This window comes from Orussus abietinus, unplaced genomic scaffold, assembly GCF_000612105.2.
Source record: "Orussus abietinus isolate OABI.00-Male unplaced genomic scaffold, Oabi_2.0 scaffold18, whole genome shotgun sequence".
NCBI lineage: Eukaryota > Metazoa > Arthropoda > Insecta > Hymenoptera > Orussidae > Orussus > Orussus abietinus.
The window spans coordinates 1312948-1335265 of NW_019396011.1; the positions used below are offsets into that span (position 1 = coordinate 1312948).

The 22318-nt window shown below is 50.6% G+C and overlaps 2 protein-coding genes across 2 annotated transcripts in view; one reads left to right on the top strand and one right to left on the bottom strand.

Moving 5' to 3' along the window:
• The window catches only part of LOC105700262, a 37286-nt gene extending 17901 nt beyond the window's left edge, over window positions 1–19385 (top strand). Inside the window, exons 2-3 of the mRNA XM_012425939.1 lie at window positions 16064–16101; window positions 18486–19385. Coding sequence (XP_012281362.1) covers window positions 16064–16101; window positions 18486–19385 — 938 coding nt within the window. The remainder of the gene's footprint in view (window positions 1–16063; window positions 16102–18485) is intronic.
• Window positions 19386–20779: 1394 nt separating this feature from the next.
• LOC105700246 (ES1 protein homolog, mitochondrial) lies at window positions 20780–22004 on the bottom strand. Its single transcript, XM_012425920.1, has 4 exons — window positions 21879–22004; window positions 21370–21659; window positions 21085–21248; window positions 20780–20991 (listed from the first exon to the last, which is right to left on the bottom strand). The coding sequence occupies exons 1-4, from the start codon at window positions 22002–22004 to the stop codon at window positions 20780–20782; spliced, it is 792 nt and encodes a 263-aa protein (XP_012281343.1).
• Between the last annotated feature and the right edge of the window lie 314 nt (window positions 22005–22318).

Genomic DNA, 22318 nt, shown 5'->3' on the forward strand with positions numbered 1-22318 from the left:
GACGCATGGCGAAATCCCGACCGCGGGTATGTAAGAGGGTATATGTATGTATTCCTGAGTATATATATATATATGTGTGTACTCTTTGCCGGCGTTTCCGCGATTTTACGCAGAGCCGCCGCGGAATCCGGTTTTTCGTGCTTTCTACTAATAACGATTCCGCTCCCATCGCGGCTCTTCGCGAGTCATTTTTTCGTCCCCTCCGCATGCGGAACCATTTATGGCGTGCGGCCGAGGAAACGGCCGCGATGGTGCGGATCGCGGCCGATCGTTTCCGCACGCGCGGCCACGCCGCGGGAATTAATTACGCGGAACGAGCTCGTGATAAATGATAACTCGACGGGAGATGCGCTGGAGGCGGAAAGACGGCTTTCCGTTTGCGGTCCGGACGCGATCACAGCATCCATTGCATGCATACCATAAAGATGCACTTCAAGATGCGCCAGAAATTATGCACCGCTTGGAAATATTTGGGAGAAGTATTTAATTGCAATATCTTTTTCACGAGATCAGAAATTATCCACGGACTATGAGGTCACGGTAAATGAGGGAAAAGATTTAATTCCGATTTTTATCTTAACTGGGCAGCTATTTTTCGCTTTCAGGGGCACTTTTGCCATTCCATTACACTCCACCTACGGGACCTTGGCGATCGAGGGAGAAAATTGAATCGCAATTTTTCCGCAATCTCCTTTATAAGGAGAAAAAGTTACTCGGGGGATAAAAAGGCGAAGTGCGCGACGGCTTGTCACTCGTCATCTGCGACAAGTCTCGCGGGTCTCTGCAAGATTTTAATTACGATTAGAAATTGCGACCGCGGAGGAAAAGTGGCGGGGACAAAAAAAAAATGGGTGGGATTCGGTCAACAGCGGGGGAGAAAATTGCAGGATTGCCGGCCATTCGCGGCGGAAACGTAGGCGTTAAGAGGCGCTTTTTCCCCGCAGCCAAAGTGACACTTCCCTCGCCGTGGCGATTTTTCCCATTAAGTGGTCGTTACGATTTAACGCCAATTTGAGAGGGCCCGTCTTTAGCAACGGATTTGTCGCAACAATTCCACCAGGGTCTCTGGAATCGCGGGTTTACGGCCCGGCCGCACTTTATTCGCCCTCGAATGCGGAAAACGCGGTTTGCGGCCCCCTCTGCGCCGCGATCGGTGCCCCTTAAACGCCTCTCGATGCTAATTGCGATCTCTTCCTCTTCCGGGAGGCCGCAAGAAAAGGCGGAGCAAGTGAGACGGAAATATTAGAGGGTTAACGAAGCAGCTCGGGGATTAACGAGGATCGGTTTCGCTTCCGCCTTATGCGCGGAATCTTTTTCCGCGACGCGGTCCGCCGACTCTTCTAACCCTTTCCGAAGATCCAGGGAGCTCTGGGAAATCCTTCGAGGAAAGAAAAAAAAGAAATTTCTTTAAATAAGTAAATAACGAAAAGGTAGAATAAAAGGAAAATAAATATAAGGAAAAAGTGGAACAACGCAATTCGAAACGAGACCGAGGAATTACGTATGCGCACCTCGGAGTTCGCTTTCGATTTCTCGGCCGAACTTTTGCGAAATTCGGCCGGGCCGTTCCCGAATTTTTCGGGCATAATAACCCACCGAGGCGGACTTTTTGCGGCGATTCCGCGTGGCGGTGTTACGGCGGAAAGAAAAAAAAGGATCCGCGGTTATACAACGGTGGCTCGTTTCGCGCATTGTCCGGACGCGTTGCGTAGCGGACCGATTTGCATTTTAGTGCGTCGCGCGTAAAACCCGCGTTAAAATCCCTGCGGAGTGCGTGCGGAGAGCTCGCGAGTATACTCCGGGAAAGGTCCCTCCGGGGCGAGAAATCGCGGCGATGGGGGAAAAAGTGCAGCGCTGCCCTCGATGCACTCGATGCACTCGAGAAGAGGCCGCCGGTATCGGGACTACCAGGACCCCTGGGTGCACTTGGCTCGTAATTTCGTAGAAGCTGATTTATGAGTCGTCGTAACTGCCTCGAACGTGCCATCCGGACAGCTTCGACGAAAGGGTTCGCATAAACGATGCAATTGTGCAACCGTTGCAATTCGCGAATAACTCATGTCTTCCCTTGGCGGGTGTCTCTAACGAGGACTTTTAGAGCCCGCGTTTTACCATTTTTCTTCTTTATTTTTTTATAATTTCATAGAGAGCGATGCACCACAGGTGCACCTGCAATTTTCAAACGATTCTTTTTCCCTGTCTCTCTAACGAGGCCTCCTGGAACTTTTTAAGAGTAATTTCACAGAGAGCAAGGGTTGCACTAATCGTGCAACTGACGTTCCTACATGACTTTCCTCGTCCCTTGGAGCTGGCGGGTTTTGTTAATGACACCTGCCGGAAGCTCAATTAATTTTTAAAAAAATTTGTAGCGACAAAAGGAGGTCCTATTCATTTTTAATAAATTCCTCGTCGAAACTGCGGATCCCCGGGTGCAGTGAAACCCGTCTCGTGATCTCGGTGCAGTTTATTGGCCGACGCAGGATAATCCAACTCGTCGATCTGGTTCATTATCCGGGACCCCGCCCCGAGAGCCGACTGCGATCGGCCATTGGGTGTCTAGGGAGAAAACTAGGAGATAAAGAAGTGTATGTAATAAGTGGAGATCGATCTCTCCCCGATCGGAGGAGGGATCGATGACTGCGAAGAATGGCCGCCGGATCCGCGCGGATAGGCCGCTGATCGAGGCTCGATCTAACGAGAGGAAGCAGATTTCGATCGATAATCGATCGGCCGATTATCTGGCCTGTATTAAGTCGGTATCGATTAGGCATCTCGACTGCTTCGGTAAACCGGCGCGTGCCAGGCCTGCATTAATTGAAGTACTTCCACTAATTGAACGCACCTCGCGGTAAGCTGCCCTCTGGAAATAATTCCTCTTTTAATTCGTATAATGCCGCCGGATGCCGGGCGGTTATATTAATCGTAATTAATAGCTCGGTCGTTAGAGTTGTCAGGCCATTAGACAAAGCGGGAAAATGCGTACGGACTGTAATGCGAAAAGTGCTCCGCGTGGAAAAATCCAGGCGCATGCGTGGCTCGCGAGAAAGCGCGCTTTTTCGCAATTACGTGAACCATCGCGGGTCAAAGCGGCTTCCGGTTCTATTATTTCATTTGCTCCGTTTCTTTCCTCTTTATTTTCTTTTCCTTTCCATTGCGCTTTCCGTTGACCGCTTTGCGCAATCGCGCCTTTTGTACATTAATCGCGGACTCCTCCGGCGTGGCGAACGATTTCTCGGGATTTCTTTTCGCTACTCCCGAGGAGAATCCCCGAGATATTGAATGCATCGGATTTGCATTTGCGATCCGAATGATCCACTTTCGAGGAATCGAGAAATGCGGATCTTTTAATCCGGAGGAGAAAATTCCCGTACCGGGAGAGATCGTCTCACGATCTGGTGGAAGTTGGACTCTGAAGAAATTCGCGAATCTCGCGCAATGAATGCGTGCCTCACTTGAGACATTACTTGTCACTCTGACAGGTACAACCAGTCGGACGGACCTGCGAAAAACCGCAGCGGAATAACGCAGGCTGCTTCTTCGGCCCGACTTGTCGCTCGACGTTCTGAATCCGCGAGCACCGATTCGCTTCTTGTGCGATCGACCCCCCGCGGATTCGCGATTCCTGATTCGCGGATGAAATCTCATTTCGCGAATAAAATCGCAATTTGCGGATGAAATCTCATTTCGCAAATAAAATCGCAATTTTTTCGCGATTCGCGGGCAAAATCTCAATTCGCGAATAAAATCGCACTCTGCGATCGCGACTAGCGGATAAAATCTCATTTCGCGAATAAAGTCGCAATTTGTTCGCGATTCGCGGATAAAATCGCTAATCTCAACGGCGGAAAGTCGAGCCGCTCGAAATCCACCGTGAAAATGGTCGCGAGCCAAAAAAGAGGATCTATTTTTCTTGCCTCCCGAGGGAATCGATCCGCTTTCTCCCTTCTCGGGCCGAAAAAGAGTGGCGCAAGATTTTTCAAACTTCGCCGCGGTTAATTCGAGGTGTTCCTCTCACTCCTTTTTTTTCTCTCCTTTTCTTTTTCCTCTTCTCTCTCTTTTTTACAACCGGCGCGCACCGAGTGGTGCACTCGCGGGTAACGAGGATCGGCTTTTCTCTCGGGAGCTTTCGCGTTGCGAAAGAGAGCCTCCCCTGTAACGTCGGACTTTCTACTGAAACTTTCCGAAAAGTCCTTTGACGGGGTCTCATAAAATCTCACGAGCGATCGTTCGATCGTGATTTACGTCCAGCCTCTCTCTGAGCGAAATCAGTAGGAAGGAAAAGAGAGTCTCGACTGGAAGTCATTTTCTCCTATCGCGGTTTTACCTCTCGACCTCGCACTTAATTAAAATTCAGTTATTATTCATTAAGCTTAGAGAAGAGAAAAAAAAAAACTGTACGTATACTTTTGTCACGAAGGATTATATCAATGAACAATTTCTGAAAATGTACAATAGTCTTGACGGATCGGCGAGGCGCCGTCAGTCAGAGTTTCGACGGGTAACGCCGGCAATTACCGATCCCTGGGGAGTATGAAGACGTCGTTAACGTCTCGCCGACTTATCCGGAGCTTACCCTGCACTTACCCTGCAAATCGGGCTTAATTGCGAGTCGGTTCCCCGCGGTGGGCGTCAATTAGCGCTCGCGCACGTCCCGGCTCCGAGCTCGGCTATAAAGTCAACTGGTTCGCAAAAAACGGCCATTACGTTAAACATAGTATGCATTATGCGCGAGCGAAATTAATTCCACTTCCTACGATGCGTGCGTATCGGCGAGCATAACGCTTAATAATTATCGCCAACGTCGTTAACGGGTCGTAAAATTTGGGAATTATTTTTTTCACCATTTCTTTTTTTTTTCCCTTCATGTCGTCGTCAATTCCTACATTTGAAACATTAAGAGCATGGAAATCATCCTTAATGCCGCACCCACGTGTCGGCGTGTCAAAGCATTTGGAACCCTCAGTTTCGTGAAATTAATAAATGATCTTAACAATTAATCTCTCAGACGTTAGTTTTTATGCCGCCTTAGTCGCGAAATTTTGCTCCCGTTGAGTAATCCGCGAATTGCAGCTCGATGCACCTGCAAGTCGCAAAATTTGGCTCGCGTCAAGTAATCCGCGAATTGCAGCGCGATGCATCTGCAAGTCTGGAAATTTTACTCACGTAGAGCGATCCGCGAATTGCATCGCGATGCAACTGCAAGTCGCGGATTTTTCCCAAGTGGTCTCGAAAGAAGTCGAGGCCGAGAGCGAGTTCCTCATAACTCCGCCCTTTTGGGGCTTTCGTGTCCGATGAAGTAACGCGTCCGGCACTTCGCGTCACCTTATGTCAGAATCAGCTGATCCGCGCGCGCCGCCGACAAAAATGGCGCGTCCGCCGCATTCCCCGGGCGGGTTCGGGCAGAACGCTCGACGATTTGTACGAACCGCGACTGCCAATTGGCTCGGCTGAAGCTGGTTCCTCTGAACATGGAGAAGGGAAACGAGGAAACGCTGGGCCAGTCCCGGTCCGGTCCGGAGGCTGCGGCGACGCTTCAAAGACGCGTCTGGTGGGACGCGTTTGCTCGACCGCTTTTTACCCTCTTTCTTCTAAACTGTCGGGAGTTCGCGATATCGGATCGGACCTTTTTTCCTCGAGACAGACAAAGAGAGGGGAAAGGTCATAGATCCTCAGCCAAGATAACATTCGCTCTAAAATTTGTCTTATCATTGCGCAATCCTTTTCTTTCAAGCCTTGGTATCCTGCGATCTATCTCGGAACTTTCCTTTCGACGTCTCGCGAAATATATCCCGCAATTCATCTCCAAGCTCTCGGGATGCCCCGCAATTTATTTTGCAAGCTCCGCAATTATCCCGCCGTTTGTTAAGCAATTTCGAGGGTCTTTCCGAGATTTCCCAGCGAGCGCGTTAACCGCGGAAATTTGTCCCGAGTGAGACAGGCACGTAATTACGAGGGTAATGGCGCGTTTTCAATTTGAAATTCGATTCGCCGGCTCGGTACAATTATTTCGACATAAACGAGGCCTCGTGCCCGGAGATCGTTTCAGTCGCAATGCATAATTCCCCGGCAGGCTGTGCATCTTTGGGCCGACCGAGAGGCAACCAGGAAATGTTGGGAGAAAATCCACGTCACGGCGAACAAGTCCGACCGTCGAGGAGACAGTGCCGACATAGAAACATCGTCTGATGTATTTCCTACTTGTCTCGAGACAAATTATTGTCGTTACTCGCACGGTGGGAGACCAAAGAGAGTCCGGCTCCGTTTCGAGCTCGTCCGGGAACGATCTCTGGATAAATTCAATTCCTTGTACCCCCCGATGCACGCAAATGGATCCACCTTTACTGCGTGTTTGCGGATAACCAGAGCCCGTAAACAAATTATTTAAACCGCGTTATATAAACCTTACTCTCGTCAATGAGCATTGAACGAGCCGACCGATACATCCTACTTAGGCGAGCTATTCGCGACCACTTTCTCCGGATCCGGCCAGACCGGAATATCTCTCTCGCAGATGCTGAAGAGATGCTCGCCAGGCTTTACCCCGGCGAGGTTAAGATCTTCCGATACTTTCGGAAGGAATTTTAAGACTAAGTAACGAATTTCTAATTCCCATTTTCTATATAAAATCCGGATGAAACGTTCCCAGGTGACACGCGGGGACTCTGATAAAAGTTCTGCCACCTATGAATATTGATGTTCGGTACAGAAAGTTAAGAATTGATTTTTCTTAGAGCCTCCTTGTCCACGTGGTGAAATTTCAAAGGATTCGTCAGGAGAAAAATTGCATAGAAGGTTAACGATTAGGGTCAATTTCCCCTGATGACGTTTTCATAACCACTCGAGGGGCATGGGTAAGAAATAAATTGATAAAGAAACTTCTGGGGGCATTTTTGATTCGGTATCATCGCGTGATCGGCAAGACTCGTTGCGAAACTCCCATCGGTCAGGAAGCTCCTCGATTTCCTCAGGTTCGTATCGATAGGTCGAGGCGAGGGGCAGACCTGCCGGTCTCTCTCTCTTCACGCTTCCAGGGATATTCCACGAGCAGAGTCACGCTCGGGAGAGCGCGAAGTAGCGTGCTAGAAAGTGCATCCGATGTTTCGGCACACGATGCCGATCGCTCGTTTCGAAAGCGCTCGTGAAACCGAGGCGTGGAGGTGGCCGGGCCCGAGATCGACTGACCAACGCCCAACACGTCCACCTTGGCCATGAAGGATGGACGAGGCCGATCGCTGGTCATGGACCTCGTTTCACTTCCGAATTCCCCTCGATTGGCCGACCTCATTTTTCTCTCCTCCTTAATATTAAATCCCAAGGGGATTAAAATAAAATCGTCGATCTAGGCATTTAATAAACGCCTCGGGTTGAGCGGCTCGAGAGAGAAATTGCATATGAAACCGAACACGCGTCCGCAGGCTCGAGAGATCGGCTGACCAGAACTCGGCGTGTCCACCTTGGCCGTGAGGGAAGCACGAGGCCGACGCACGAGCGCAATCTCCGGGTCGTGGACCTGGTTGGCTCCGATCGCCGATCGGAGCCATTTAACGATCGATCCCCGGACACGAGAAGATCGAGAACGTCGGTGCATCCTGTGATGCACCGCCAATTGACGTTCCGAGGGTCCCCTCGGGATTTCCTCCCGTCTCCCTCTTCCGATCCATGACCTAGAATCGCAGCTGGGGATGAAGAAAATACCCTTTGATTTTGGCTCGTGTCTGGCGGAAATGTCAAAAAGGGGGAAAAGTGCGGAAATCGAATGGAAGTTCCCACGGTGAGGAAAATCGGAATGGTAGAGGAAGATGGCTCGAGGTGGAGGCAATGACGAAGGTAGGAACAGGGGATAACCGAGTCCGTAGGACCAATTTTGCTCATCGCTGGTCACAAGGTACCGGAAGTAGGAAGACGTCATCTGGAGAGAAGGGGCCCAGCATCCGCGTCCGGAAGCCGCGACGGTGAAAAAACCGCCTCGCGCCGCGGATCGCGATAATGAGCCGTGATCGGTATCTCCTTCGTTATGGACCCGGGGGAGACTTTCTTCGGGGTCGGGGGAAGGGAAGCTCGTAAAAACGACGGCACCGGGATTTGCCAGCCCCGCGACGTCCCCATGGGGGGCGACCCCGTGACACTCCTCTCGGGAAGGGGTCCGCCACCGTCCGGCGAGAGAGCGGGACATTTCGTCGGCAATTATGCACTTTCTATGCACCGACGGGGAACGGCAGTTGCCCGTGAAAGTGCATCCGTTTTTCCGCCGACTCGCGTGGTCCGGGAAAAAAGAGACACTCATATCCTGAATAAAAGAATCACACTGAACCAAAAACCATATTTTCTTAAATCCAAGAATATCGATCACCCTCCATCTGGAATAAATTAAAATAATTCCAATTAATTGGAGTTCATTCTTTGAGTTGACAGGACATTTCTTTGCTTCCAGGGGAATCTCTTTCTCGGGGCGTGTGCGTTTTTCTTTCAAGGGTTTTAATTTTGCTTATAATTAATGGCGAACCGTAAACTGTATTAAGGGTGTTCGGTAAGACTGTTATGGGCGGGATTATTCGTTGCGCGCATTGCTCGAACGACTCTATACGCGCGAGGATGATTGATACCTGGTGAATGCATCGCCTCTCGATCGGTGCATACGAGACGAGAGAGGGAACGAGAGAGAAACGAGATAAAGCGGCGTCCATATCGGGAGATTTACGAGCTGGTCCCGTAGGTGAGGAAGATTGCGGGATCTCGGAGGGGCGGGAGCACTCGTGAAAGCCCCCGTCGCATCCGAGATGCATCCGAGATGCAGCCCAGTGCATCCGCGTGCACCTTCGGCAAGGTGCACCCACTCGTTACCGTGACGCCGTTGGGCACGATCCTCGTGAGTCACTCCGTGCTCCGAGAGGATCACAAGAACGAGGGAACGAGAAATAAGAAGGAATTTGAAGGATCGTGTTTCATATTTTTCATTTTTTTCATTTTTTTTTTAAGAATGCATAATTAGGAAATGCACCGATCCAGAGATTCTTCGATCGGTTTTCAGAATATGTGGAAGCAAAACACTCCAGTCGGTCTAGGTGAACGATCTATGCAAATCCAGTGTGGCATTAGTTGGGCGAGTGGGTGGAATGCCGCTACCACGTGCACGCGCGTGCATTCGCGGTGCATACGCGGGTGCACGCGTGAGCGACGGAGGCATGCGCGTATGCGTGGGATAATGGGCGTGAAATGCGTGCCAAGGCTCACGGGTCTCTAGCTATCACGTGATAGATATCAACCCCTGTGACGTCATCCACGTGCGGCTAGATGCAACGCGCTGCACTTTGAGTTTCGATTGAACGAGCGCGCTGCACTTTGGGTTTCTATCAAAAATTTCGAACGGACCCTTTTCTACAAATTTACCCTTACAATTGTTATTCGAGATGCAGGGTGAATGTCCGGTTTTCACTTGAATTGCCGGTTTCGGTATGCACATTCTAAAGTGCAGGACATATCGAGGCAATTTCAACGGTGCATTATTGCACTCGGCGACTATCTCCGTCGGGTAATTCGAGAAACGGCCTCCTTCCGAGGTGGAGAAAATCGTTGAAATTAATCATCTCGCGGACTTTCCCGGCGGGACTTAATTGCATAATGCATTTGTCGTAAAAAGAAAGGGGGGGAGGGCTCGGGCGCAGGATGTCGTTCCGACGTCCCTCTGGTTTTGTTGCACGCTCGGTGGCGGTTTGTTAATGAACGCGGGGATGCTGGCAATAACGAGCATCCGAGTGCAGTCTAATTGGATCTTAGAAAACGTTAATGAGCCCAGCGTCCTTGCACCGGCCGATTACTGGCCGCTCCAGATCTAGGACCGAACGGTAACAAGGATGCTGCGTCCTTGTGCGTTGACTGCACCCGATGACTGCACTTCTTCTCGGAGTCAATGCACTCGCTCACAGAAAATACGAGAAACGAGCAGACTCGACGTCGCGCTCCTTTTTCCACCGGTCGTTAACTGCGATCCTCGCCGTTTACGCCATTCTTTTATCATATTCATACGTCGATTTAATCATTTCTATTTTTTTCATATGCATGGCATATATCCATTCTTTTACTCCAATCATCCTCGGTGGATGCACAATTTTCCGATTAATTAAATTCAGTGACGTCAACTGCAGTTGCGTGGATGGAACCGTGACAAGGATGCCGCGTCCTTGAGTGACTGCACCGATGACTGCATTTCTTGGAGTCGATGCACTCTCCCATGGAGAGTAGAAAATGTTTCCGTGGAACTGTTCGATGAAAATGTTTCTTTGGTTCTATGACAGTTATTTTATTTTTTTTTTTTCTCTCTCTCGGAGTACTCATTGATCGGGATCGATCGCCAGAGCGGTGGGGCGGTTGTTCCCGTTTACAGGGCCGGTTTAAGGAGTCGGACCCGATATCTCGGTCACATTGCCAAGGCCAATCCTGGTCGGCAACGAGACCGACCAGAACCGCTACATTCACGATCGCCGATCGCACGGCTGAACCCGTGAACGACGTCGACGTCGGTCTGGGTCAGTCGTGTTTGCCTCGTTTCGACACGGCTCGCGATTCCGCTCGGGTGCCAGGTATACATTCGGGTCAGTAAGCCCCAGGACCACTTTCCGCTCGATTTTACAATCCGCCACTGAAACGCGCGGCCGAACCGTCCGATCCGACCCGACTCTGCTGAACATTCGCGGGAGCCGAAGTCTGGCGTCGGTGAACTCGGTAAAGCGAAGCGTGTAATTTTTAATAATACTTTTTATTTACCATACCACGTGGCATAGGTTTTATTAATGAATTTCGAGTGCCTAGAGGCGAAGCTGGTAATTTTTAATAATACCTTTTTATCTACTATTCCACGTGGCACAGGTTTTATTAATGAATTTCGAGTGCCTAGAGGCGAAGCTGGTAATTTTTAATAATACTTTTTATTTACTATTCCACGTGGCACAGGTTTTATTCATGAATTTCGAGTGCCTAGAGCGAGAGGGGAATTAAACCCAGGTATTTCTATATAATGTTTCAATTTAACGTATGTTTATACATTTTCTACGTATTTTATTAATGCACCTTGGAAGTTCGATGCAGATTACGCGACGCCGATGTCCGAGGATGTCCTTACGTGGGAGACGCGTCTCGGCGATTCCCACGCTCGTAACCAAGAAAGACGAACGTGCAATTCCGCAAATTATATCCCCCGATTAGTAATTGCACACGAGCAGGGGGCATCGGGGGGTTTTCGACGAAAGAATTACATCGTTTTAATCGCCGGTTGTTGCGGTAGGCCTGACTTCATGGGAATCGCGGAATCGTGCAACTTTTACCCCCGCCTCTCGACGGTCTTAATTAATTCTGAAAAATCGGAGAAAAAGTGAGAGAGAGAGAGGTGGAATGTTTTCGTGTTCACTGCGGAGGTTTACGGTGCCAGGAATATTGTCCTAGGTCGGAAGCGAAAGGCACGTTTTAAAGATTCCCGATCCGTGGGATCCGACGAAACTCGTTTCGAGCAAATTTCTTGGGGATCTTCCTCGCCGATGGAGAAAGTTTCCGACTGTTCAGGTAATGTTACCAATGAAAGTCTGAATAGCCGATTGGCCACCTGAAAGAGAGTCTCTAAGCCTAGGACTTGGTGAGGTGCTTTCACTTTTGAGAAACCGAGGACCCCTTCAGGGACCTCTTCAGGGTCCTCCGGAAGGACCTCTTCAGGTCCTGAAGATCCTCACCCCTTTCTACGTCTAGCCTTCCTCATCCCTCGAACTGCAGACATAATTTAACCAGCGGAGAAATTTACTCCAAACTGGAGAACACTTCCTGGTTCACGTCCTCCAGGGAGGTTAGAAATTATTAATTATCACTCGGCCCCGGATTAATTAGAGGCGTGTTACGGTGTAATGGGCGGAACAACGTCATAGTGAGAGGTAAACTGGCAGATAAATCGAGTAAAGGAGGAGATATTCCCATTTTCGATCGATATTGATTCTAATTGATCTAAGAAATATTCCTGAAAGGGAGATTCCGGAAATTCCCGAGCCCGGTTTACGTAATTAACACTCGTTTGATTATTCATGAAAATTGCCTCCCAAGAGGGGAGGAGCCGTTCGGAATAGTTATCAGAAAGCGGTTATCGGAGTTATCGAACGGAGGGTCGATAAACATCGAGATCTTATTGCTCTCCTGGCGGAAGCGAGCTTCGCTGCTCGCTTTATTTACTCTAATTACCTAATTACGCGGCTCGGTACTTCAACGTTTGTCTCCCATTTCGATGCGTAATGGAAGTGGAGGGGAAAAGGACTCGGGAGAGTAATTCAATCGGCGAGGAGCCAAGACGAGCCGTCTCATTAGCGACGTGGAGGCATCGATCAGCGATCGATTGCCTGGATCTCGAAAAACCGATCCCTCGATCATCTGCACCCCGACTCACCCCAAGATCCGTAATTCTATTTCCCTGCGATTCGATGGAGTCACTTGCAGCTTGCGTTTTAATTAATGGATGTTTAATTAGCGGAGGATCGCCGCGTCGGGGTGAGAAATGGTTGCAGTGCAGGTGCATAGCTGCACAATCGGGTGTCGATGGCACACCTGAGAGTGAGAATACAGGGTTCCATGTCGGCTCGTTAACTGCAGGTTTCGATGCACCCGAAGACGTCTCATTAGGGCCTCGAGGTGTCGATCACGGGAGATCGCTTCCTGCACCTGGGGATGATCTCTCGATCCTGGACCTGCATCGGAGATCATCTCTGTCAGGTGAGATGCACTTATCCCGTGATAGTGGAGGTGTGCATGCATCTCTGTTCACTTAGAACAGGTATGTCTAGATGGTGGAACTGTATGCACCTGGGTGCATCTCGGTGCATCTTCCTGCACCTGCGTGCGCGATCTCCGGCTCGCCGCTCCGGTAACCGCAAGCAATTTCATCCCCTGATGAAACCTCGAATTGATCGAGATCGCTTCCTCGTTGCCATTCGCAACTACGGCCGCAAGGTATATACGTGCGATTCCGCGGCGAGATCTCTTCCGCCTCTCTAGACGGGCCGCATAAAGGACGCGGAAAAGACGTGAAATTCAGCGCGCAATTACGTAAAAGCCCCCGACGGAAGCCCGGGACAAAATCCCCCGAAGAAGTTATTACGCTAGTCGGTCGGTTTCTCTGGGATTAGGAATCCACCTGATATGGCCGAGACAATTTCTGGGAATTATTTTATATAACGCGTAATGTGCACCGAGAGGCCTCTTTGAAGAGCCGCCCGAGTTCTTTCCGATTTAAATCGGGTTACTCCCGAGACGTGGAAATGAATCTGTAAGTGCGCAATGCATTTACTCAGGCCGTGCTTTTAATTTCTCTGGGCTCGGTGGAGGAATAATTTCGATTATGGAGATTAATCCTGACAATTGGATAATCGGATTTAAATTCCCTTAGCTCGAAACCTGAGATATACGTGGGGAGGGCATACCGTACTCTGCGAGTGCTTTAATTTTTTGCCAACGCTCGGTACTGCCGGAATAATTTTGGTAACGATTATAGTAAAACGTGAAAATGAAAATTAAATCGCCCGAATTTTGCAACTTGAAATCCAGTACATCCGCTACACGGGGAACGGGCTTGGAGAACATTAACCGCACTCGGAAAGTGCTTTCATTTTTTTTTTCCGCGCCCGGTATTGCGGGAATAATTTGGTCGTGTCGGCCTTGTACCGTTACACATTGCGCCAGGTCTTGCGAGGACCTTGAAGCATTCCTTTCGGATATTACTCTTGATCTTAAGGCGCCATACGTTCACGTGCTCGCAGGAGGCCTTTCTTTAATTGTTCCACCCGCGCACGTGGCCGCCGCTCCCCTAACCCCACTCGAGGCTTGCCAAACCAATTGAAATAATTTACATACCGGTAAATTAAAAATCCCGTACAACGCTGGCATAGTAACATCCCAATAAGAAATAAGAGACCGAGGAGAAAGAAAAAAGGAAGGAAACTTCTCCGTGGAATTCGAGAAATCCGTTTATATGCACCTTGCATCGGGCACGTTGCAACTGCACCCGAAAGGTCAGGCCAGATTAGGGACGCCATTGTTAACGCCCCACCTTGTGATTTACGATCGTTATAAATAACAAGGTTAAAAATCAATTTGCGGGAGGAAAAAGGCCTTGGCTGACGTAAGGGAATGAATGCCGCGTCCCGGTGCACTTATGCAACCCGGTGCATCCGAGCGGGCCTCGTCGTCTATGTCGCGACTACCGCGGCGGATTATTTATAAAGTGCCCCGCCGGCGTGCATAATCGAATTAAGGGGCTCGTAATTCATCCCGCAATCGCGATTAAGGTGCGTGCATCTCTCCGTCGCCTCTCCTCTCCTCGGCACTTATGCAAATCGGCCGACGCAACCGGCGGTGCATCCAGCCATTGTTCCAGGCTAATCGAAAAGCGCACTCGGGTGCATGCTGCAAGGCATGCTATAGTGCGAAGTCGCGCCACCGTATGCAAATGACTACCCTGGCTCCGGACTGCATTCTGGACACACCGGGTTGCCTTATCGGAGTGCACCGATAACGCGATCTGCCGATCGCACGGTCAATGCTAACGGCCTCGACTTTTTTCTTTTTTCTTTTTTTTCTTTTCCTGCCAATGAGTACTTATCGACCTCCGGATTTCTTATTGAGGATTATCGACGTCTCGTTAATCGCCCCTCTCGCTCTGTCTCTCTGCTGGGATTGAATGGACGGGTTAAATCAATTTATTCCCGCCATTCAGGGAACGGAGAGGCGGCTCTCGCAAGGACACTTCACTGACCTAGGGTATACGTGGCGGCAAATCGCCGGAATCCTTGCAATTCAGATTTCACTTAAGAAATTACCCTCCCTGTATTAATTTCATTCCTTGAGAACCTTGGAGTACCTCGAGATTTTTATCCATCTTATTTTATCTATTTATCGAATCCCGACGTCCATCAACGATATGAAAGTGTACTTGGCGCGAAACTCCACCGGGTTTCTTGATAGGCTCGGTTCCTATTCATGAAGTGTCCCCATTTGTCGGGACGATTTTCGATTTGGATGTCTTAAGTGCCGCGGGAATTTTTAGACCAACGTTTTTTTTGTTTCTTCGATGTTAAATAAATCCACTGGGAATGCATATTAAATGGAATGGAAAATTAAAAATAAAAAACGAGAAACAAGAGGTGCATCGGGTGCACTCCCCCGGGACGTCTGAAGTCGCTGTCATGCCACGTTGTCACCGTGATCGGTAATCTACTTTCTCCGACCGGTAAAAAACTACCTCCTCGTGGCTCGGTAATTGATCGCATAACGAACTGACCGGACCAATTAACAAACTTGGATCAATCGCGCGGCTGACTAATTAATAACTCGATTAGCCCGAGTTGGAACGGTGATTATTCCTCGCGGAAGTCGTGCCTTGGTGTCTCACTCTATTCCCTCGGGAATTCAGTCTCCATATTAAAGTGGCAAGGATTCGTCCACTCCTGGCAGTCCTTTCCTCTCCTTAAACACGCAGAAATGCCCCAAGGACCTCTCGTCTAAATTTATCCCGAGGATACCGCGTCGTCCTTTATTTTGCCCCGAAGTCGTCCTATCAATTCGAAACCGCGTTCCAGGACTCTGCTGCTTATTTTTCCCAGCTGGGAATACGGTATTCCAAATTTAGGATCTACTAATCCCGCAGGATCGTTCCTTTGTTCCCTCTCGTAATTCTTCTTGGTCGGGAAAAGAAAAGATGAGGACAATTCGAGATAATTATACACCTCGCCTCCGTATTCTTCGAATTATCGAGAGCATATTTTCTCCGCTCCCGGAACCGGGGTATTTAATTATCGATGATCGATTGGACCGGTTAATCGATCGATACAGATCCTCGAAAACGATCCTGGTGGACGTCCTTGTTTCCGCGATCCTCGTTGCACTCGTTCACCTCGGTGTCCTGGTTCCAGGGCAGGTGGAATGCTCCTTTCATACCCCCTTAATAATGATAATTCCCCAAGCCTGTTAAATCGATATAAATCACTGTCATCTATTATTATATCGCCGGCGATTTCATGATTCCTTCGTTTTATTGTTGCAGACGGAGCTCCAGTTCCTGAAGACGTCGCCGTCTACGGGGTAAGAACGCCTTGAAGAGAGAAAAACAGATCCTTCTCAGACCCTTCCTGGGAACTCGACTAGGTCCTTGAATTAAAGCGATACGAAAGTGGCAATCGAAAATCCAACTTTTTTTTTCTACCCAACGAGCCGAATTATTTCAAATTTCATGATTTTCATATTTGTTGACAAACACGGGAATGGGACGCACCAGTTTATGTTCCCACTTGAGCATTACCACTAAAAAGGGTACCGATGAATTTTATTTCATCGACGTCGATTAAATTTCTTGGCACCTTTCATATCCTCTTAAAGGTGCACGAGTTGCGTATTTCCATCCAATTCCGCAGCCTCCATTCGCGCGGAACGTCGCGGCGGATTGCAGGCCTTTCGACGTGTAGAGCCCACGTCTCCTCGGGAAATTATCCGCCTCTCGGTGCTATTGTCTCGACCAAACGAGCGATCATCCGCGAGTTAGAGGGGCCCCCCTTCCTGGGTGCATAAACTCGAGCGGTCCAGCGCTCAGCCTCCGGGATCGGTAATGACACGTTGCCTCCCGGGATCGGTAAATCAATTTAGCGGAAAGTCCGCAGAAGAAGTTGTCCCTCGCCGTGCCTTTAGCCTTTCTCTACGAATTTAACCCCTTTATTTCCCCCTGGTTTACGTCACCGAGTCGTGTCTCCTCGAGCTACGAGGGCACGCCGGAGGATTCCCATGCCGAGCGGCTCACGATCGGAGGAAATCGATCCCGACGGGGCTTAGATCTTCCGTAATTACGGAATCACGTATCCGCGAGTTAACCTCGGCGTAGACGACGGGGAATCATCCCGCCGATCGGCCTCGATTCGCAAATGACTAACGCGAACTCGAGACCGCGCTCTCCCGCAGTCGACGACCCTCTAATGGCCTCCGAATCATCTTTCTTCTGTACGAGCCCTCTAGATCAATTTTTAACCACTGGATGTTAATTCCCAGGACTCGGGAAAAATATTGTAAAAATTGATAACGCCCCGATTAAGTGGTGGGAATTTTTTTTTCGTCCGCCTCTGGGATGCATTTATGGGGCGGTCATGGACACGTGCCGCGGGCAAAAGTGCAGCGGTTTAATGCGCGCCTGATGGGGATTTAAATTTTTTTACCACTGGATGTTATTTCCCAGGATTCGGGAAAAATATTGTAAATGTTGATAACGCCCCGATTAAGTGGTGGGAATTTTTTTTTCGCCCGCCTCTGGGATGCATTTATCGGGCAGTCGTGGACACGTGCCGCGGGCAAAAGTGCAGCGGTTTAATGCGCTCCTGATGGGGATAACATTGTAATAACATTCGCGGTGCAAGCCGCGGTTTAACGGCCGCAGAAACGGCGCGAAGCTAATTTGCGTCCCGCAATCGGGGGACCGTCGCCATTTTGCAAGGATATTTATAATCGCGCAAAAAGCAACGCTCTCCCGCTCGGAGCTGCAACTCTAAATGGCCGGGGAGCTCGTTAATGGCCTATCGATTCCCTTCGTCCGAGTCGAATCCGTAAACGACCCTCGCGTGTTCGCCAGGACGTAAGCGTCGCAAAAAGACCCCCCAGGGCCCGGGAGGGGAAAATCGGAATAACGCGCATGACCTACACCGGGAGAAAATCATTCGCGAGGAAAGATTTTCTTCATTTAACGAATCATAATTTGACCGACATAACCTCAAATAAATCGTCCCAATCCCGAGGAAGTTTCGCATCCAATTTAATCGAGTCAATTGTCTATTCCTCGAATTATCGATATATCTCTCGGGTACTTGCAAAGAAGTACTCCCGCGGTTTAATGATACTTTCATATTTTTCGGTGAAATTATTTGCATAATTTTTGGCCATTGTTTATTATTTATGGGTCGGTTAACTAGGGTTTCGCAAGCCTAGGGGGGCGGGTTTTCGAGGGCCGAGTTACATGGGAGGGCAATTGTTACACGACGGGCTGCCGAGCTGACATATCCGTAACAATGCTAGGCGTGTCGTTAGAATGTCGCAAGCAGAGGGCCGCCCGTGCAGCCGCGGCTTTGTGCACGCGTAACGCGTGCACGTGCGTACGTGGGCGTCGCGCCCGTGCGCAGGCGCGCGAGCTAGTGCAGGCGAGTCGAGCGAGTGCAGGCGAGGGCAACGAGCGCGAGAAGATGTCTTTTTCAAATGTCAAGGCGAGACCCCGGGGGGTACTTCTCGAGGTGGTGCCCTTCTCCTTCCTCCACCTCGCGCGACCTCTCCTTGGTCCTCTTCCTCACCTAGGTGTCGAGAAATTGTCGGGATTTCGAAATGTCTAGCCCGGGCCGAAGATCCCTAAACCGTGGATGCCGAAATTCTGTCCGAGGGGCCCCACGAGGACCATCGTCGAGGGGTTAGGACCCCTTGTGAACAGGTTTGCATTTCAGGACTCCGTAGCCGCCGCCTCGGAGGTGGGTGGCGACCAGTACGAGGACGAAGGGGACGACTCGGACATGTTCATGGAACCGGACGGCTCGGAGACGGCGATGGAATCGCACCAAGCGGAGGCACCGTCTACGCAACCCCCCCGGGTGGAGGAGTCGGTGACGAAGGAAGAGCGCCAAGAGTCCGTCACCTCCAGCCAGAGGAAGGTGTCCGAAGGGGACCCGGGGAACGAGAGGAGCCTGCAAACCGACAGCCAGAACTTCTTCCCATCCTTCGCGGAGCTGTTCTCCGACCACCGTCTATCCTACGACGAGCAGCAGCAACAGCAACGCTACCGTCCCAACAGGTTCCTGGGCTTCTTCCAACGAGACCGCGGTGGGTACCAAGCGGCAGCCTCGACGACGACGACCGGGACCACCCACCCACTCCTGGGCTCCGGGAACTTCGGAGTCATCCGAGGAGGCACCTACTACCCTGAGGACAAGGAGACCGACGAGTACTCCGTGGACGAGACCCTGTACAACCCGTACTACCACGGTGGTGGTCGCACCAGGCCACAGCCCTATGTGAGGAACCCGAAACCCCAACCGGTCCGCGGTGGGGACTTCTTCGCGAACTTCAGGGACTTCGCCGACATAACTGCACCCCCCAAGTCCAGCTTCTCCCACCTGTCGGTGGTGTACGCCAACAAGAACGGCACCGCCGGGAGGATCGGCGAACCTAGGAACATCATCGAGACTCTGAGGATGCTGGAGGAGGAGGAGGCGGAGACCACCGAGGTGGAGGCTCCTCGCAAGAAGCTCAGCAACGGCAAGCGGAAGCTGATGAAGATCAAGAAGTACCAGGAGGACAAGGCTAGGAAGGCTCGCGTTACGGTGGAACCTCTTCTGGCTCTCAGCTGAATCACCAGGATGGACCTCCGGAGAGTTTAGGCATATTAAGGGCGCACTTCGGGAACTAATCCCAGCGGAATCTGGCCTCGAGGATTTGGAACCAAAGTCGGACGCGCGTTGGTTATCGGTGCGTTAATCGATGCGTTTATCGGTGCGTTTATCGGTGCGTTTATCGGTGCATCAGCGGTAACTGACACAGGCAGAAAGGCAAGAAGTCCTGTAGGGATTTTCTCAGGCGTTTCCTTATGGACTAGGTCCATCAAAGCAAGGACCAGGGTCGACCCTAGGGGCCTCGCCGATTTCCCTAGGAAGTCGAGCAGACTTTCGATGCAAGCCAGTCGCAGTTATCCGTGCCCGATCCAATTCTCTATTTATACTTCCAAGATCGCTTCGCCAAATTCGAGAGGCTGATGCTTGGGGACTTCTCGTTAGAATTAGTGCCTTCAGTCCCGACGCTAACTTCCTCGCCCCGTTTCTGCGCATCCCTAGGAAATTTCTAATTAACGACTAGCGAGTAACAATCGATGTATCGCGATTTACCTCTTATGGGAATGGGGTACGATCTAGCGCTGAAACCGCTGCTCCGGTATATGGAGGAATTCCTGCTAAGGGACCGTCAGATATGAATATTAAAGGGACATTGCCTGGGATAATGCCGGAGTAATTTCTCTCCCAACGAGGCGTGGGTGCATTCGGAAATTGTCCTTAGCTGTTTTAACTGCACTTTTAACGGCGCGCTAGCTCGTTGGTCGGGACTGGAAGCGTTGAAAAGCGCGCCGATAAATCCTGACCGGGGTTCGGCGTTGACGAGGAAACCGAGAGGGGACTCGAAACTCGGCCAGGGATATGCTAATTTATCGCGACTTGGAATTCCTCACCTTGGAGGCAAATCCGCCATAGAGTATCTCGTCCATTAGCACCTGACGAACGACGCCTCGCCGCTACGGAATTCCCTATTCTCTCGGGTCAACCCTTTCTACCTTGGGATTCCGTCGGCGAAAAAAGGACCCGCGACTCGTCGCGGATCCTCGGCGAGCATTGTTATCTCGTTGTTGTTAACTGTGTACTTGTAAATCGAGGAAGTGTAGACTTATCAGAGGGGGAGGTCACGCAGACCCGGGGAGAAGTCCCTCTATCGACCTCGTCGATCCCGGGATTCGCGATTATGGCGGACAATAAAGTGGATCCTTCTTTTTGTACGGCGTACTTGTTATTAAAAAAAAAGTGATACGATACCGATTACGATGGGAGGAGGCGTTACGATCGCGAAGACGGCCTCGGCGATGAACGAGATAGGGCAGACTTTTCCAGGATTTATTAAGAAATATATACGAGACCCTCCAAAGTCATGAAGATATACCGAAATGTTCCGATAGATAAGAATATTAATTAATGAATTGACGTCACTTAATGGCCTGGGCGACCGCACACACCAGATTCCCGATTCCCTGGTGTATCTCGGAGTACGTGGCTGCGGCATAAAGCCAGGCAGGCGTGGTAAATAGATTATGTTTCGTGCAGTACGTGACCCCCTTAACATCCTTCAACTCCACGCAGGCTCCCATTTTCTGGACCTGCGCGATCGCATCTGCATATGGCCAGAGTTCCGGAGGCTCTGCGATACGGAAAGCATACGAGGAATTCAATGTTTCGCTAATACCAGGAGCGAAACATTGAGTTCCACCTTGGTTATCGACTTTGGACTCACTGTCCTTCCCGAGGGTCACTTTGGCACCCTTCAAGACCCTTGCAGCAATGGCAGAGGCGATGCACATCGCCGCGATGGGCTTCCTGCTGCAGGCGAAGTCCTCGATGGCGTTCTTCAGGTCCGGCTGGACGACGCACTCCGACCCCTTGGTCGCGAAGTCGCTCCTGGGTAAGAAAGGAACGGTCCCTAAGACTTTAGTCCCATCCCCAGAGGTGGTGCTTAAGTTCTGGCGCTCCTCAGGGTCGCCAGAAAGGTAGGGATACTAGTTTCCTAAGTTTTACGGACAGGGTCTTGGCCACCCCGAAGCCTCCGGGGATGAAGAGGGCCTCGGCGTTGCAGGCCTTGCAGTCGCAGAGGGGTCTCAGGTTCGACCTGGCCAACCTGGCGCTTTCGACCATGGCGTTCCTCGGCACCCCGCAGGTGTCCGGCTCCATGGTCAGGTGGTTCATCACCCCGCAAATGTCCACCTGGGGCGCGTAGAAGCAGGGCCTCAGGGACTTCCCGCAACAGTGGTAGATCAGCGACATCGCTTCGGAGATCTCGGTCCCGTCCAGGGCTCCACATCCGCAGAGGACCTGAAGAGACCGGCGAAAGGGTCCAGAGATCAAGGAAACCCCCCTTTGTGTCTTGGTTCCCAAAGGATCGACTTTGTGCGACATCAGATCCTAGTTACATCGACCAAGACCAATTTTTCTCGCAGTTAGTGATTTCTCCCGAGATGGCCTATCGATTCTTGACCTAGGACCCATCCTTGAGGTACCAACTCCTGGAGAACCCGAGAATGAGGAACTCACGATGGCCACTGGTGGTGGTTCCGATGGACACACGCCCTTTTTCGCTTGTAGAGACCCTGTCGCGTGGTACCACCGCAGGGTTGGCGACACCCAGCGCCGCCATTTTGGAGAACCGAGGCGCAGCATCTTCCCGCGGTCTAGAGGATCTCGATCTCCACTCCCTTCCTCAAGGAACAGGTTGACAGCTCTTGACACCTCGGCACGTGTGTCAATAGATCGCTGAGCTCTTTTGTCTCCCCCAATAAAATCTATACGCCGATTGGCTCTTAGGAAATAAATTCCGATCCTCCTTGCCACCTCATCCTAGTGTTTTATTATTTAATTCATATAATTTATTGAATTTTCATGATTTCTTTTCTTCATACCGACTTTAGGTGAACTCCCCAAGTTCAGAACCGCGGCGCTAGTTATCGGGATCTGAAATACGGACGTTACCGATG